This window comes from Ascaphus truei, chromosome 8, assembly GCF_040206685.1.
Source record: "Ascaphus truei isolate aAscTru1 chromosome 8, aAscTru1.hap1, whole genome shotgun sequence".
NCBI lineage: Eukaryota > Metazoa > Chordata > Amphibia > Anura > Ascaphidae > Ascaphus > Ascaphus truei.
In genome coordinates, this window is record NC_134490.1 from 69,268,990 (window position 1) to 69,281,984 (window position 12,995).

At 42.9% G+C, this 12,995-nt stretch overlaps 1 protein-coding gene across 1 annotated transcript in view; it reads right to left on the reverse strand.

Annotated features, from left to right (window-relative positions):
- Positions 1 to 954: 954 nt before the first annotated feature.
- Positions 955 to 12,995, reverse strand: part of ARL3 (ARF like GTPase 3) — a 37,597-nt gene continuing 25,556 nt past the window's right edge. Inside the window, exon 6 of the mRNA XM_075612497.1 lies at positions 955 to 1,178. Coding sequence (XP_075468612.1) covers positions 1,131 to 1,178 — 48 coding nt within the window. The 3' untranslated portion in view covers positions 955 to 1,130. The remainder of the gene's footprint in view (positions 1,179 to 12,995) is intronic.

Consider the following 12,995-nt stretch of genomic DNA (forward strand, 5'->3'; position numbering starts at 1 on the left):
ATTATCATAGTTTAGTAAATCTGGCCCTAGATGTGCAAAATTCAAATAACGGTCTGCAGTATCTACATTCAACCGACGTGTTATAATAATAAAAACATTAAAAAAAAACCAGTGTAAACACACAATCAGGTATGATTTCCAAAGCTCTTCACATGTATGTGTATACAGGGTAATATTACTTTTGTACATACTAATTACCCATTGGTGCAGTGGTGCTCAATTCTAGTCCTCAAGATCCCCCAACAGGTCAGGTTTTCAGGATATCCCTGCTTCAGCACAGGTGGCTCAATCAGTGGCACAGTCTGGGGGGGGGGGGGGGTGTAAAGCAGTTCTCTGGCGCTAAACCCCACACTGTCCCCCAAGTTACTCTGTGGTTTAAATTACGGTTGTGACTTCTTGAAATGGACATACCACAGGATATTGAAGTCTCCTAGTAAGCCATGTTACCTACTAGCTCAGTGGACATTTTCTTTCCCCTGCAAGAAGCCAACACACCGGTAACTGCATCGGGAATTAGAAAGAACGTTATATCTAGTATAACTGCAGGATGGTCATTTGCTGAAACTTTGTTTTATATTTATATATGTTTTTGGATGACATTGGCAAATTTCACTTGAAACCAAAACCTGTAAAAAGAATAAAAAAACAAATGTGTAGAGTATAGGCCAACAATAGCCGTGTGCAGCGTTGGGTGTGCGCCAATATAGGATTCTGGGGAGAGCTGATGTGACCCTGATTAAATGCGGCAGCTTTTATTTTTACACAATTCCTAAAGCAATCCATCTAAGTGGCACAGAGGCTTCTAACATACACTTTTCTGGACCTAGGTATTCAGATACAGACGAGTCTAAGATATTCAACATTACAATGATACAATATTTTTTTTCTTTCAAAAATTAAATAAATGCCTTGAACGGTCTGAACATGCGATATTTTAAATGAGCTACTGTAGGCCAATATTAAAGCCTTTATTTTAATTGTATCCAGTATCAGTGGTAGAAAGAAATATTAGCTGTGACCTTTATGTCCCGTTAAAAAAAAACACAGGTGGAAACAACTTTGGTCATAAAGCAGCAGTTTAGTGTCTTGACATCAGATTCTCCATGTCCTTTCAGGATCCATCCAATATCTTACTTCTTCTTTGCATTGACATTTTTGCAGACCCAGTTCATCCCATCCTTAAAATACAAAAAGAAGGTAACTGGTTAATCAAGAGAAAAAAAATAAAAAAATCACGAGTCAGAAGATTAATTGTGGTACGTCTGCCCCTAATAACAACGATAATATGTAATTGTTACAGCCAGAATGTACCTGTCTCATTAAGGGCCACAAAAAGAATAAATTCAAATGAATACTTGTATACACTGACACAGAGCCTAACCTGACCGTGTCCGTGTATAGTGCCATCAGGTCATGCTCTGTGTCAGTGTGTAGGGCAGAGTATAACTTGACTGCACTATAGCCTTTCAGTGTATGTAGCTAGCGGCACAACACACAGACCGGACATAACCTGGCAGCACTATACACTGACACAGGGCATAGCCTGCTACAGAGTAGACTGTGCTGAAAAAGCTGTATAATACGGCAGGCATAAACTTACAGGGGTCCCATGTTAAAATGGACTTGAAGCAAAAGGTGACACTATTCTCATTTGCATGTCTTTACCCAGAATCCCTGGCTGCAGTGGAAGCGCTGTATGCCAAGAGATAATGGGGAAAAGCAGGGCTGCAAAACCTGTCTGGGATATGAATGTGCTCACAGGTGGTATTTTTATTTGCTGTACACAAGGTTATTGAAATGCTCTACTTCTTAATAGGAAACATTGCAGTGATACATTGTCAAAACCAACAGACCTAGCATTTCCTTCTACTATAGATTGTACGCAGACCCGAATTGATCATATTTCCTACTGACACAGCTATTATAATTTCATTGAGTAGGACGTGCTTTGCAGATTCCTGCTGCATTAGAATGGTTAAGCCATTTATACACTGGGAGATACCGTGCAGACAATAACATTGTTTTTCCCATGCAGACAATAACATTGTTTTTCCCAATGTACTTGTGGCAATGAAAAAAATATTAGCAGCTAAAACCATTGATAAAGTAAAAAGAAAATTGATAATGAAATAAAAAAAAACATGATATTTTTCATCCATGCAAAACGTGAAAACAATGTGTAGTCATAATTAAAATGACTTTACAGTATATGCATCAATGGGTTCTATTGACAAACACACTGCAAACACTTAAAGGATTAATCCACTCTAACCAACCTTTTTCATGATTGAAACCAGGAAGGGGGGGGTGGTTCCCGAGAGCTGAATCACACTATTTTCAGGGACCCCGAGTTCCTGAGATACGTACTGGTTGCCAGTATTACTTCCTAGTTCTTAAAGTGACTTTAAATGGCCATGCCGCACATTATGTTGCAGCTTCCTATTGGCTCACGATTCGGCAGCCATTTTGAGTCACAATGGAGATTTAAACCCAGTAACTTCACCAGTCAGTATCTCAAGATCCAGGGGGTTCCCAGAGTTGAAAATAGCTGGGGGGGGGGGGGGGGGGGAGAAAATACAACATGAGTAGGAGGATGTGCTGCTCTTTTAAGGGCAAGTGGTATATGAGCCCACCAGAACTTGTATGATTACAACATAACATTTACTCATTTAGCTGCATTGAGGGATCTTTCTGCATTGCATAATTCTGCAAATTAATCTTCTATATGAAACTGGCAAGAATGTAATGAAGTTGAATGAGCACCAGCGGCCAACGTGCCATTAAAAGATAGCAGTACTTTGCTTCAATGGAGAAGAGCATAATACAGGGGTGGGCTGAAGCAGGGATATCTTTCAAACTCGACCTGTTGGTGGCTCTTGTGAGGACTGGCATTGGACACCCCTGACCTATACAAATAATTATATGAATATTGTTTAGCTTCATTAGGGCACAATTGTAACATTCCTATTTCAGTTTTGTGGTGCTCTTGTTTAGCTACATGATCTAAATTCCACTTTATTTCAAGAAAATAGCTTTTTAGTCATTTTACATAAGAGTGCGATTACATAATGAAATGTGATTCACAGGACGTGGTGATGGGGGACATTTGTCAAATCTCACATCATCTCCTGTAAATAATCAGGATCTCTCCATTTCCCACTCTACAAAATTATAAAATCAATTCTATATCAAACACATGTTCTCATTCTCTTCACTGCAGTGAGGTAAAGGAGTTAAATACAAATCAGTTAAGAGGATCAAATGTGTTTCTGGAATGAAGTCATCCCTTGCCTCTGTAGCTTGATATCTATCTGAACGTACCATCAGCCATCATGCCAAACATGAGACAGGGTCCCTCATTAATTTTGAATGTGGGTTTATTGGCTGAATGGTGGAGACGGCTTATAGCAATAAATATCTGCTGACACACAGTCCTATCCAGTACTTATTCCATAAACAATCCAAGGCTGCAAAACAATAAACATGCAACCTGTCCCCCAGCTCACCTAAACATCACACACATTTACAGTTATTAAACAATACTAGCTGCTGCTATATGCTGGGGGGAACCATGGACTATAGTGTCTTGGTGTGAGATGGAGTTTATCATGGAGCTTGCTATGGCACAGTGCTGGCACTGAAAATAAAGAAACAGGGCAATAATAGAGATGAAAACGTAGTTGAACCACTTCAGAGATAGAGGAATTTGTAAGACACTATAAGCTTCTTCTGCCATTGACAGTCACAACTCCTGTATCTTTGAGTTTAAGCAGCAGCCCCTCTGAGGACCAAAGTGTACTGATCCCATAAACATGTATTTGCTATCACATTTGGGCAATTAATGCATTTTTACCAAAATCTAAAACACCTATAAATATTTTAAAATCATGTTTTCAAGTTAATATGTAAACATGGCGAGCCGAGACTTGGGAAGGGTTTCTGCTGGCTTCTCCCTTTTGTCTGATATCACTGTGTTTAGGAAGTGCTTGTACAGCCAGCGCCCCATACTCTCCCCTCCCCCTTATTGGTTTCCTGATGAGGACAGGATGAGCTAGGGTGAAAGAAAACACTTGATTGACAAACACTTCCTACTTCAGACTCCTAAGAAAAGCAATTTGTAATTAGTTCCAGAGAAACAAAGGAAGCTAAATGTTTGCTTTTCACATGGTTAGAGTAGTCTACGGCAGGGGGGCACAAACTTTTCAGTTCGCGCCCCCCGTCTGTGCTCTCCTCTTCCTTACCTGCTCTCGGGCTCCACGAGTCATACAACGTCATGTGACTAGTTGCCATTTGACGCTGCGTTGTCATGGCGACGCGTCACTGAAGAGCCGGCTGAGAGTAGGTAAGTGGAGTTGCAGATGCCTCACACGCCTCCCCCGGCATTTAATTTACATGCCTGGGGGAAGAGCGCAAGGGGGCTCTGCAACCACCACGCCCCCTAGAAAATCCTGCGCGCCCCCGTTTGTGCACCCCTGGTCAAAGGAAGCCAATTTGATTGTTTCACACGTCAGCTATGCCTTAAATATTAATTTTGAATACATTACTCATTAAAATTATATTAATGAGGCGACATTGGGCCAAAGCTATTTCGACCTAATTTTAGAATTAGTTCTACATTATGCAAAATGATTTATAGCTTATGCAGTGAACACGGGATCGTGTCTTTCTAAAAAAAATCCCTTCTTAATTAAAAAATTAAGAAAAAAAAAAAGAAAAAAGAAGGAGCAGCAAGTGTATAAATAAGTAAAGACCAACATTTCAGGTCCCCAAATTAGTAGAGGCACTTCATACCCACCCAGCACAATCACACTTCGCCACTGCTTTTGGGTAGTACAGTAGAGACAGGAAGGAAGGCTCTGGGACTAGATCACAAGACTGGCCATCAGGAGTTATAGTATCTGTGCGACCTTGGGCAATTACTTTCATCTGTGTATCTCACACAACAATGTTAGATTGTAAGACTTCTGGGTCCTAGAAGACACTTACTGTACTACTTTAGGAGGCATGTTATTACATACTGCGTGGTTTCTGATGTGGTAATGATACAGTATGTTACCTCACCACATTATCTCAACTTGTAAAGACCGCTGCGCTATTCAGACAAAGCAGGAATTTGGCACAAATTGCTGTGATTTATTGTTTTCACTCATGTCCCAGCCCAGAGAATTATTTTGTAAGTATTGCAAAGTGCTGGCAGCTGCCTCTATCACTAACTATACCATTTTGCAAATTGGCAAACGAGTATAAGTAATGACCGACTATGCTCTGCGTGGTCTTGAAGAGTGAAATCCAGAGTCCAGACTGGAGTGTGTCGAGAGGGGAGTAAAACTAGACTGATTTCACCATGTAACAGGATACTTGCTACATACAAAATCAGTAGAGAATATAATACATGGAAGCTATGAAAGTACAGCCACTGTTTGACCGTCGAGGTGTTCAATTATCCGGGAGTGAGAAAGGAGAAAATTTAAAACAACTTACCGTAATTTTCTTTTCCTGGAACCATGGCAGTGGGCACCTTTGGGTTAATCCCTTCTCACTCTAGGTAGGACAGGAAATAGACTTTTGCAGGTAGGCCATATAAGGCCCCTCCCTCTACCTGCACCTTAGTCTTATGATTCTTCCATAGCTGAAAATATAACTGATAGGCATTAGACATTCATAGAGCGGGTAATTAGACATTCATAGAGCGGGTAATTATGTGCCCACTGCCATGGTTCCAGGAAAAGAAAATTACGGTAAGTTGTTTTAAATTTTCTCCTTTCCTGATCACCCTGGCAGTGGGCACCCTTGGGACATACCCAAGCAGTGACAATTTTGGGAGGGATACATCAGAAATAAACACCACCAGTTAATGCCTTTATCAGTTTGATCTTTATTAATACACTTTACACTTTATTTCACTACAGATTGTAACACTCTACGACCAAAGCTTGCGTCAGCTGATGATTGTATGTCTAGTCTGTAGTATTTCAAGAATGTATTGAATGAGGTCCAGACTGCCGCTTTGCATATCTGTCCTGGTGTAGCCTGGGCTTTAAATGCCCATGATGTAGACATGGCCCTTGTAGAATGAACTTTAATGTTCAAAGGTTTATCTTGTCCTTTGTTTTCATAAGCTTTTTAAATACAAGACACTATCCACTGAGAAATTGTTGTCTTTGATGCTGCTTGACCTTTCTTTGGTCCCTCTGGTATGATGAATAGTCTGTCTGACTTTCTGATATCTCGCATCCTTTCCATGTACACTTTTAGACATCTTACCACGTCTAATTTGTGTAGTCTTTCTTCTTTCTTATTCTTTGGTTCTGGACAGAATGACGGAATCACAATTTCTTGATTCATGTGAACTGTGATACAACCTTTGGCAGGAATTGATGCACTGGTCTGAGAACTGCCTTGTCTTGATGTATGACTAGGAATGGTTCCTTGGCTGATAGAGCCTGTAGTTCTCCCACTCTCCTTGCTGAGGTGATTGCTATCAAAAACATCATCTTCCATGATAACCATTTTAAGCCTATCTCCTGTATAGGTTCAAATGGAGCTACCGTTAGTACATCCAATACTAGAGACAAGTCCCATGTCGGTACTCTGTTCTTGATTTGAGGTCTTAATCTTTTAACTGCCTGCAAGAACCTGATGACTAATCTTTCCATTGCCAGATTTCTTTCCAATAAGGCTGATAGTGCAGACACCTGTACTTTCAACGAGCTGAGACAGAGACCTTTCTCAAATCCCTTTTGCAGGAACTCTACTATTGACACAATTCAAGGTGAAAGGAAATTTTGTTTTTCTTTTTCACACCAATCGCGAAAGCAAAGCCAGATTCTATGGTATACTTTTGATGTGGAACCTTTTCTTGCTTGTAAAAGGATCTGGATTGTTTTGTCTGAACAACCTTTCAGTCTCAATGTTTCCCGCTCAATCGCCATGCCGTCAAGGCCCATTGTTTGGCGTTCGGATGACATATTGGCCCCTGTCGCATCAGTCCTTTGCGATCTGGTATGTGCCATGGTCTATCTACTGCCATATTTACCAAGTGTGTGAACCAAAGCCTTCTTGGCCAGTATGGTGCTATAAATATCACCTCTGCTTGGTCTTCCCTGATTTTCCTGATTGCTTTCGGAATTAGGGGAATTGGAGGGAACAGGTATGCCAACATGAAGTCCCATTTGAAACTGAGAGCATCTGTACCTTGTGCGCTTGGATGAAAACTGTCTGGCACAGTAGTTCCTTACCTTGCGGTTCTGATGCGTTGCCATGAGATCTATGTCTGGCTGACCCCATTGCTCTACTAGTTCTTGAAACACCTGTGGGTCTAATGCCCATTCTCCTGGGTGTATGATGTTGCGACTTAGAAAGTCTGCTGTGACATTTTCCAGTCCTGGGGTATGTATGGCTGTAATTTCCGACAAGTGGCACTCTGCCCAAAAAAGGATTTCTGCTGTGAGGTTCATCCGCTTTCTGCTCCTGGTTCCTCCTTGTTTGGCTATATACTTGACAACTGACCTGTTGTCTGATTCTATCTTTATATAGCCACCATTTATTTGGTCTTGGCAGACTTCTAGGGCCCTTTGTACTGCTTTTAGTTCCAGCAGATTTGATGGAAGATGCTTTTCCTGGTTTGTCCAGGTTCCTTGCACCAATGTTTCTCCCATTTGGGCACCCGACCTGTGTTGCTCGCATCTGTTGTAATTCTTACCCACTGTACTGGGTGTAGTGTTTGTCCTTTTCCCAGGTTTTGGGTATCTTCCCACCACTTTAATTCCTGTTTTGTGTGTGGGTTTAACAAGATTCTTTGTCTTGTGTTTTTGTGATTCCCGTTCCATTGTTGCAAACTTGTTTTGTAATGGTCTCATATGTAGTGCTGCCCATTTTGTGACGCTCACTGTTGAAGCGAATTTTCCTAGAAGCCTCATGCATTCTTCTGCTGAAGTTCTGGCAGCTTTCCTGAGCTTCTTTGTTTGCATGGCTATGTCTTGCCTCTTTGCGTCTGGCAGTCTCACTTCTCCTTTTACCGTATCGAATTCTACCCCCAGAAATCTTAACAGTTGAGTGGGCATGAGATGACTCTTGTCTCTGTTTATTAACCAACCGTGCTGTTCCAGGAAGGTTATGACCATCTTCTGATCTTGTTGTAGTTTCTCCAGACTTTTTGTTTTTAACCAGGATGTCGTCCAGGTATGGGTATATTTCTACCCCTCTTTCTCTCATTTCTGCCACTAGAGGGGCTAGAACCTTTGTAAACGTCCTTGGGGAAGTCGCCAGACCAAATGGCAGTGCTGTGTACTGATAATGATCTTGATTTACTGCAAACCTTAGAAATCTTTGGTGTCCCTTTGCTATGGGCACATGTATATAAGCGTCTTTTAAGTTTATCGCCACCATCCAGTCTCCTGGTTGTACTTCTTGAATAATCAGGTTCAGTGATACCATCTTGAATTTTCTTATTTTCAAGAATGAATTTACCTTTCTTAGGTCTAGGATTGCTCTGTAATCCCCTGTAGGTTTCTTTACTAGAAATATTCTGGAATAAATTCCACTTCCTCTGTCTTCCTGAGGTACCTTCTTTATTACTTCCGCTTGTAATAACTTCTTTAAAGCTGAATTAATTTGCCTTCTTTTTTCCTTGGACTGTATCCATGTTATTAGGCCCATATTTCTTCTTGGCATCTCTTTGAATTCTATACTGCACCCCTGACGAATGGTTTCTAATACACAATTGTCCTGTATTGTTTGGGCCCATGTTGCAGAAAACTGCTTCAGTCGCCCTCCTACTGGCAACTGCTGGGCCCTTTGACCTTCATGTGAACTTGTTCTTTGCAAATGATCCTCTTCCTTTGGCGCCACGAAAAAGCCGGTTCTGGCCGCCTCTCCATGTTGTTTGTCTTGGAATCGACCTGCCAGGTCTATATGCCTTCCTGAGGTAAAAAAATGCTCTTACCTCCTGATGCTTTTGTTATTATGGCATCCAGTTTGTTGCCGAAGAGGAACTCACCTTCAAATGGTAATCCACATAAGCTGTTCTTTGATGCTGTGTCAGCCATCCACTGTGTGAGCCATAAAGCCCTTCTTGCTGATACCGCTAGCGCCATAGATTTAGCTGCTAATTTTACCGCATCCAACGAGGCCTCTGCTATGTAGTCTGTTGCCCACTTTACTTCGGACAGTGCCTTAAGAATAGCACTTCTTTTTATACCCTTGTCTATTGCCTCTTCTATGTTGGCAATACACACTCGCACAGCCCTTGCTGCTGACGTAGTTGCTATGGCTGGTTTGTAGGATGTTCCTGCTGTAATGTATGCTTTTTTTCAATAAGTAATCCATCTTCCTATCCATAGTGTCCTTTAATGATGCATCCTCTTCTGTTGGGATTGTGGTCTTTTTTACTATTCTGGATATAGCAGTATCCATCTTTGGGCTGACATCCCAACATTTGACCTCTTCTTGTGGAAACGGATACATTTTCCCAAATCTTCTAGATGTAATACTTTGGCGTCTGGCCGCACCAGTTCTGATTGAATAAGGTCCTTGATCAGCTGATGTATAGGAAAAACTCAACTTTTTTTTTTTTGTCTTGACCCAAAACAGTTTATCTTTCTTGTGGGTCAATTCTTCAGTATCTTCCACTCTAAATGCAGTGTGTGCAGAGCGCACAGCAGAGAAATGAAGGCGAGCAGGTCTGGCAAACATACACTCTTTAATGGAAAACCCTTAATAGAGGGTTGCAACCCTTTGCACTTTATCAAGAAAGTTTAAATGCTAAAGCCTGTCTCATGGCTTTGATGAGTGGGTCCACCATTTCTACATCAAATTCAGATTCATCCTCCTAAATATCTTGATCTGATGAATCCAAATCACCTTCTGACACCTTACAGCATTCTATGTCTGATTCGTCAGATGAAAAGCCTTTTCCCTTATCCAAACTGGTTTAGGATCTTGACCTTTCCTGCGTAGGGTTAACTGTCTGTTGAACAGCAGCATCCACACTCTGCTTAACTGCCTCCTTAATTAGTACAAGGGAGGTGCTCATCTGCTCATTAGAATCCCCAGCTGCTGCCTTAAGACAATCTTCACACAGCTTCTTTCTTAGGCCTCGGCCATGTTCCTTGCTTGCTGGCGGAAGCGCGCTCAGCACTGAGCCCCTACAGTCGCAATTAGAGCGGCTTTAGTAGGGGCTCGCCTACGCTTTCGCGCGCTTGCAGAAGTGCAGGTCTTAGGGGAATTTAAAATTCCCCCACTTGCCGGCGAGACATGCCGGTCACGTGAGCGGTTCACCCAATGAGGGCGAACCAGCTCCGTGACGTCACTGGCCCGCCCCCGGCCAGTGACGCGCCCGCCCCTGACGACCTGCGGTAAGCAACCGCAAGGCCAGGGAAAGCACCCGCTTTCCCTGAGCCTCAGCGCGCCTCAGCACGCCACACACACACAGTGTGTCCGTCACTTCCAGTGCTCGTGCATGGCTTGCGTGTCTGTGCACGCATCCGCCGGCCGGAACGTGACGCGCGTGCTCCCGTGCGGTCGCGTGCACCGTTCCCTCTGCCGCAGCATTCCAGACGCTAGCGCGGTCAATCTGAGCCTTTTTATGGCTCGCAGCTGTGGCTGCTTCCCCCCGCTGTACCGGGCTCCTGGGGGTTTCTTTACCGCAGCGTACCAGACGCTAGTGCGGTGAGTCTGAGCCTTCACGCGGCTCTCAGCTGCAGCCTTTGTCTTCCCTTTGTCTGGTAATGGGGCTTCCTTTGCATGTAAGCCTCCACGGCCCGCGGCTGCTCCCCACCCCACGAATGTACTGGGTTCCTGGTGCTCCCCTGACTCTTAGGGGTCTCCGTCTTGCCACCGCATGGGCGCGCCGACCGGCGCTTCAGGGCAGAGAGGCTGAGGTCCCTGGCTATCTGCACAAGGTGCAGTAGGTGAGTCCCTTTAGAAAATAAAAAATCCTACTCCTAGCTGTGAGGACAGGAAAAAGACTAAGGTGCAGGTAGAGGGAGGGGCCTTATATGGCCTACCTGCAAAAGTCTATTTCCTGTCCTACCTAGAGTGAGAAGGGATTAACCCAAAGGTGCCCACTGCCAGGGTGATCAGGAAAATGAAGTCATTTTCTCGCCACAGTTTCCAAACGGTATATGCAATTGCAGCTCTGATATTTTCTTAAAATATCTAGGATGTCCAGCGCGCCTCCACTCTTTTCCCCCCCACAAACCTCCCCTATGTGTTGGCGTAACTGCAGCCACATAGGCACATTTAAGCACATATGGTGGTCTTGCCCTAAGATTATCCTTTTTTTGGGGGAGAATCAGGCGGCTAATAGAAGGGGTAACAGGCCTGGACCTACCCTGGAACATAGAAACAGTGCTCCTACTAAAACCCAACGAGGGCCTAGAGAGAAAAATAGATTACTTGATAACACAGATCCTATCAGCAGCCAAAACACTAATAGCAAAACGATCCCCCCTCTGTCACCGAGGTATTACACAAGATAAATTATATAATGACAATGGAGAGACTCACAAGCCTGATCCATGACCGGCACCACACCTTCCTGACAACATGGGATCCGTGGGAGACATACATTTGGAAAAATCCAATAGGCTCGACGAAATAAGGAAATCATTATTGGGTAAACTGACTTAGTTCTGATTAAGGATGTTTTTAAGTGTAATTGTATGTACACTCCCTGCGAGGAGTGCATGATAGATGACACCCCACCACCCCTTCCCCTCACACCTTATTTTCTGTACCCGCTCCCCACCCCTCCCCCCTCTCTTTTGTTTTCCCCTTTGTTTTCAGTTTGGAAAAACAATAAAAAATACGAGTTATAAAAATATCTAGGATGTCAAGTAAGGCTGTAATGTTGGTAAAGCCAGAGTTTAGTTGACCAAACTTAAGTCTTCATACAATGCCAGGGTACAATCCTATATAGTCAGCCAGTTGAATTTCTTAGGGGCCTCTGAATGGGGAAGTGTTTGTCAAATCAGATGTTTACTTTACCCTTATCCCACGTGATCCTCATCAGAGAACCAATAAAGCTATAAAAGGGGGACTCTGGCTAACAAGCACTTGCTGCTGCAACACACACACACTTTAGTAACTCTGGACCAAAACATGGAGAAAATAAATAAGGATTGTTCATCAATAGGATGGTAACAATATAGATTTGAATGGACACCACCAATGGAAATGTGAAGATTTTAGCCAGTTTGTAAAGGCCTAAACCTTCGTTATATATCTATTAGCCGAGAAAGGTGGAAGAGAGAATAAAGTTCTGGAGTGTTCAGAAACCAGCAGAATATTTATAAACTAAATATACTTGAACACTATATATCTACAGTATTTACCTTTGAAAGCGGCGACACGTTTGTAACATTAACCATTCAGAATTTGTAATATTGCTTTTCCAGTTTCAGACATGGAGCAGAGTCTACATCAACCCTCATCAGAACAGCCATTTAGAATCATCCATCCTGCAGTCATGATGGACTGAACATGACATTTTATTCCAGCCACACAACTTAAAATTGCAAGAGGAGACAAGTATTTTGGGGTCTAGGCACCTGACTGCCTGTATTCTAATTGAGGTAGATGCCCATTCATTTCATTTGTCTTGGGGGAAATATGGCACTATGGCACATCTTTGCCAAATGCATAGAAAAAGGTCACACACTCACGTCTCTAATCAGGAAGATTCCACAGGAGTGCGGAAGGTTCTTCCTTTCTTTTAAAGAAGCTATGGGTAGAGTAACAAATGAGTAAACCCTGGTATGCTAGTAATAACATTCACAAGCCAATTCAATCCATCATGTTGCTTTAGGGCAGGGATGGCCAACACCAGTCCTCAAGGGCCACCAAAAGGTCAGGTTTTAAGCATATCCCAGCTTCCGCAGAGGTGGCTCAATCAGTGACTCACTCAATGACTGAGCCACCTGTGGTCTGAAGCAGGGACATCCTTAAAACCTGACCTGTTAGTGGCCTTGAGGACTGGAGTTGACAACTTCAGC